The sequence below is a fragment of the Engraulis encrasicolus genome, chromosome 10 (assembly GCF_034702125.1).
Source record: "Engraulis encrasicolus isolate BLACKSEA-1 chromosome 10, IST_EnEncr_1.0, whole genome shotgun sequence".
Lineage (NCBI taxonomy): Eukaryota > Metazoa > Chordata > Actinopteri > Clupeiformes > Engraulidae > Engraulis > Engraulis encrasicolus.
In genome coordinates, this window is record NC_085866.1 from 1,825,270 (window position 1) to 1,830,269 (window position 5,000).

At 41.2% G+C, this 5,000-nt stretch overlaps 1 protein-coding gene across 1 annotated transcript in view; it reads left to right on the forward strand.

Annotated features, from left to right (window-relative positions):
* LOC134456394 (putative helicase mov-10-B.1) overlaps positions 1-5,000 on the forward strand; it is a 39,708-nt gene that overhangs the window by 33,197 nt on the left and 1,511 nt on the right. Inside the window, exon 24 of the mRNA XM_063207758.1 lies at positions 601-675. Coding sequence (XP_063063828.1) covers positions 601-675 — 75 coding nt within the window. The remainder of the gene's footprint in view (positions 1-600; positions 676-5,000) is intronic.

Sequence of the window (5,000 nt, forward strand, 5' to 3'; positions counted from 1 at the left end):
GACTGGGAGTACCTAGAGCGACTGGATGGCAGAGCCAGACGGCTTGTGCTGGATGAGCGCAGTTCTCTTCCAGTAACATAGGGCGTTAGTAGGTCCTTCAGATAAGCTGGGGCCATTCCTGTGATGGTTTTGTAGGCAAGGGTTAATGCCTTGTGCTTGATCCGGGCGGCGATCGGTAACCAGTGCAACTCAATAAATAGAGGAGTAACTTGGGTCCTTTACTACTACTACTACTACTGCTGCTGATACTACTACTACTACTACTACTACTACTACCAATAACAATAGTACAGTGATAACAATCTCACCTAAAGACATCGGCATCATCGCCCCCTACAGGAAGCAGGTGGGAACTGCACCCCGAAATATAATAACTACTACTACTACTACTGCTACTACTACTACTACTGCTACTGCTACTACTTCTACTACTGCAACTACTACTGCTGCTACTACTACTATTACTACAGCCACTTCTAATGTTCTACTACTACTACTACTACTCCTAGGCTAATAATGATAATAATAATAATAATAATAATAATAATAATAATAATAATAATAATAATAATAACATGAAATGTTCTTGTCTCTGTACAGGTTTTGAAGGTCCGCCAAGCCATCAGCCGTGTGGACAAGGACTTGAAGAAGATGGATGGCATTGATGAGCTGAAGGTATGTCCTTTAAAGATCACTTCTGTCCTACTAACACCTGCAATTTAATTAAAGATCACATTTGTCCTTTACAGGTTATGTGTAGGTGTAAAGGTCTGTCTTTTACAGCATGCGTTGAAAAAAAAAAGAAAGAAAAAAAAGCCTATCCCTTAAAGCACACATATAATAGTAGTGAAGTTCTGTCCTTTAATGACTGCATAGTGGTGAAGGTCTGTCCTTTAAAGATTTTTCATAGTGGTGAAGGTCTGTCCTTTAAAGTGCATGTATTGTAGAGAAGATCTTCCCTGTATCCCACCAGTGGAATGCTGAAATAGACACTGAAAATAACTTGAATACAATAGTAGGACGCCACTTTGACAGTACACTGGACCTTGCCATTCTGCTAACAGCTAATGCAGTGATTCTCAAAGTGTGGTCCGGGGACCACTGGTGGTCTGCGACAGAGCTCAGGTGGTCCACGAGGGGATTTTTACTTTTCCAAGACACGCTAGCAGAAGGCTGTATTTGTAACATTATTACAAAGCCAAACATGTCTGAAGTCATATTTTCACCACAATAAGACAGGCTTGTTAATGTGAATAAAACGAAGTGACCTGCATCAAAATGAACAGTGTCAAATTAGCACTCGTCAACTGTGAATTCAGTTGACATGTGGTCCCTGAACATTTATGGGGGGACAAAGTGGTCCTCTGTCTGAAAAAGTTTGAGAGTCACTGAGCTAATGTATAACAGGGTCCGTGTTGTAGCCTCTCAGTGCAGATGGGGGCGCCGGCGGGCCTCTCCACTATTTGCTGAAAAAACTCAACTACTGTACATCATAACAACAATGCTATGACATTACCAAGAGCCTTAAGTAACAGATCAGGGGCCTCATGTACGAAGCTCACTTACGGAAAAAAAAGCAACTTAAGTTGTTTTCCACGGTCACGGTCAGATGTACTAAAACAGACTAGACGTGGAAAACTGCGGATCTCCACGCGAATTTCAGGGCTGCTGTGGAAGTTTCCGTAAGCGTGGAAGTTGCCGTAAGTGGTGCATTGCGTCTTTTTGGCGGCACACAGAGGCATGCAGCGCAACTACATGTGTTGTACGCGGTCGGAAATATTGCAGAGATGCAGCCAGTTAAACGTGGATTTTAATGTTGAGGCGCGTGATTTAAAAAAGAAGAAGAAGAAAACCACCTCAACCATATTATTGTTGAGGCAGCTGGTTAAAATGAAGCGGACTCATGGAAATATCCTGGAATTACAACGAAATTGGATGCCCATCAGCAGTAGGGCCTATTATTTCAAGTATTTGGCAGCTATTAAACACTGAATATTTTCTGGATCTGCGATAGGCTATGTCTTCTCGCATTTGTTGGGAACGTCCTCACCGCAGTGCTTGTCTTTCTCTTTTAATAAGGCTACAAAATTAGTCCATCAATTAACAGGTGATTTTATAGGCTAACTGAGTATTGGCTGCAAGTTATTCATACATGTGGCGTAGCCTATGTGTGCATGTGTCATCTTTCATATTTATACCCGACATAAATGTTTATTTCTCGGAAGCCTTGGTGACTGCCTCACGGCAATGTGTTTTGATGTAATGTCTTGTAAATATCAATTGGGGGGCAACCTACATTGTACTGCAGTATGACACCACAGTTTTTTTCTTCAGTCCTCACATTACGTATTACCAGTGCCTGATTTTATGAACGCCAAAGTAATTTTGTTAGGCTATTGCGTGCAGCCTTTTTCCTTTTAAATTGTCTACCTCCAAAACAGCGCCTTCACCTCGCATCATGAAATGTACTGTATTTCCCGCATTCCCTTTCCAATTCTTTCAACTAGGGCTGCACGATTATGGAAAAAATCATAATCACGATTATTTTGGTCAAAATCATAATCTCGATTATTAATCACGATTATTGATTTTTGCTGATTTTTTAAAAAATTATAACAAGATGAAATATAACCAAGAATGAATTACATACGGGATGAGCAAAATAAAATGAATTGTAATAATTATGTAAAGGCAATAGCATGAAACTAAAGTGGACAGATTTCTGGCCAGAAACACCAGCCTGTCAGTATGTTTTGGCTTCAAGGACGCTCTCAAAAGTAGGCCACTATTGCCACGATTAAAGTCACGAGTTCGATTTCACTATTTTATCACGATTTTGATTATTTCTCGATTAATTGTGCAGCCCTACTTTCAACCAATGAATGCACACGAATGGGTCTGTTCATCCGAATTAGAATATTCATATAGAATATTTAAGGGAGGAGGCAAGGTGGAAACTTGGGCCCGCGTGTGCTTGTGCATGTGCGCAGGATTTCAAGGCAAAACCTGGTTACACACTTATTGATACATCCGGATTTTTTTGTCCGTAAGTCACTTTCAAGATTTTTGCGTCCGCACTTCCTTGGTAGGAAATCCACGCACTTCTTTGTACATGAGGCCCCTGGACGTAGCAATTACAACATTGGTGACAATAAGCTTATAACAGAGGCTCTGCGCAAAGGGGTTAATATGGGTTAAAGCAGTGTTTCTCAAACTTTTTCAGATCGAGGACCACTTTGTCCCCCCCAAAAGTGTTCAGGGACCACCAGTGTTAATTTCGTCAACCATGACTATGACTAAAATATTTCGTCAATGCCCTTTTTTGATTTTCGTCACTTAGACTAAGACTAAGACTAAATTGGGAAGGCAATGACTAAAATATGACTAAGACTAAAATGATTTTTGTCATTGTGACTAAGACTATGACTAAATAAAAAAAAAAGCTGACGAAATGAACACTGGTGTTGAATAAAATAAAGAAAAAGAGAACCAGTGTGTGAAGAAGTTTCATTCTGCACATTGTGATATATGTTAAAAAGAGAAGCAGTGTGCAGAGAAGGTTTATTCTGTACAGTCAATGATATAAGTTAAAAAGAGAAGCAGTGTGTGGAGAAGTTCTATTATTTACAGTGTTGACTAAAATGACTAAGACTAAATTGGGAAGCAATGACTAAAATATGACTAAGACTAAAATTGATTTTCGTCATTGTGACTAAGACTACGACTAAATCAAAAAAAGCTGACAAAATTAACACTGGGGACCACCTGTAAAAATCGACGGGTGCTAATTTGACTACTAATTTTGATGCAGATCACTTACTTTTTATTCACATTTAAAAGCCTGTCTAATTGTGGTGAAAATGAGATTTCAGCTATGTTTAGCTTTGTAATAATGTTAAAAATATAGCCAACTGCTAACCTGTCTTGGAAAAATAGAAATCCTCTCGTGGACCACCTGAGCTCTGTTGCGGACCACATTTTGAGAATCACTGGGCTAAAGCATGCCTACTCATTGAAGTGTAATAAGCAGTCACTAGGCATTCATTAAAACTGTTCATGGTGATGTTGTAGGCACTGTATGTAGTGCAGTGATGTTGTAGGCACTGTATGTTCCAAAAAGACCAGACACAAAAACTCTTAATGACTTCAGGCCTGTGGCACTTACATCAGTCGCCATGAAGTGCCTTGAAAAACTGGTCTTAGCCCATATAAATTATACAGTCCAGGACACTACTGACCCCTTTCAGTTTGCCTACCATCCCAACCGATCAGTGGATGATGCAGTAGCAATAGCTTTACACCACACACTGGAGCACCTGGAGAGTAGCGGAGCGTATGTCCGAATGCTTTTCCTGGACTACAGTTCTGCCTTCAATACCATCCACCCAGGCAGGCTGATTGAGAAACTGACAGTCCTTGGCCTCCCAACTCCCACCTGTAACTGGATACTGGACTTCCTTATAGAGAGACCACAGGTGGTGAGAATGGGGGGGCGAGTGTCCTCTGAGCTCACAGTCAGTACGGGATCTCCACAAGGATGCTGCCTCAGTCCTAAACTCTTCACACTGTATACCCATGACCTTCTCTCAAGCCATGACAACACCATCATCATCAAATATGCTGATGACACTACCATCCTGGGGCTCATTAAAGAAGGGGACGAGTCAGGATACAGGTCTGTTGTGAACTACATCATTGACTATGGGGAGACAAACGACCTCATCCTCAACACAGACAAGACGAGGGAAATTATAGTGGACTTCAGAAAACATCCTCCTCCCCTACAGCCTCTGCACATTAAAGGGACAGAGGTGGTGAGGGCTGAAAGTCATAAATTCCTAGGCATGCAAGTAACATCAAACCTGAGCTGGAGTCTGAATACCACATCCATCGTGAAAAAAGCCCAGCAAAGGCTGTACTTTATTAGGATGCTTAGGAAGGCTGGACTGAACTACCGCCCTCTTACCCAGGCCTACAGAGGACTTGTAGAGAGCATCCTC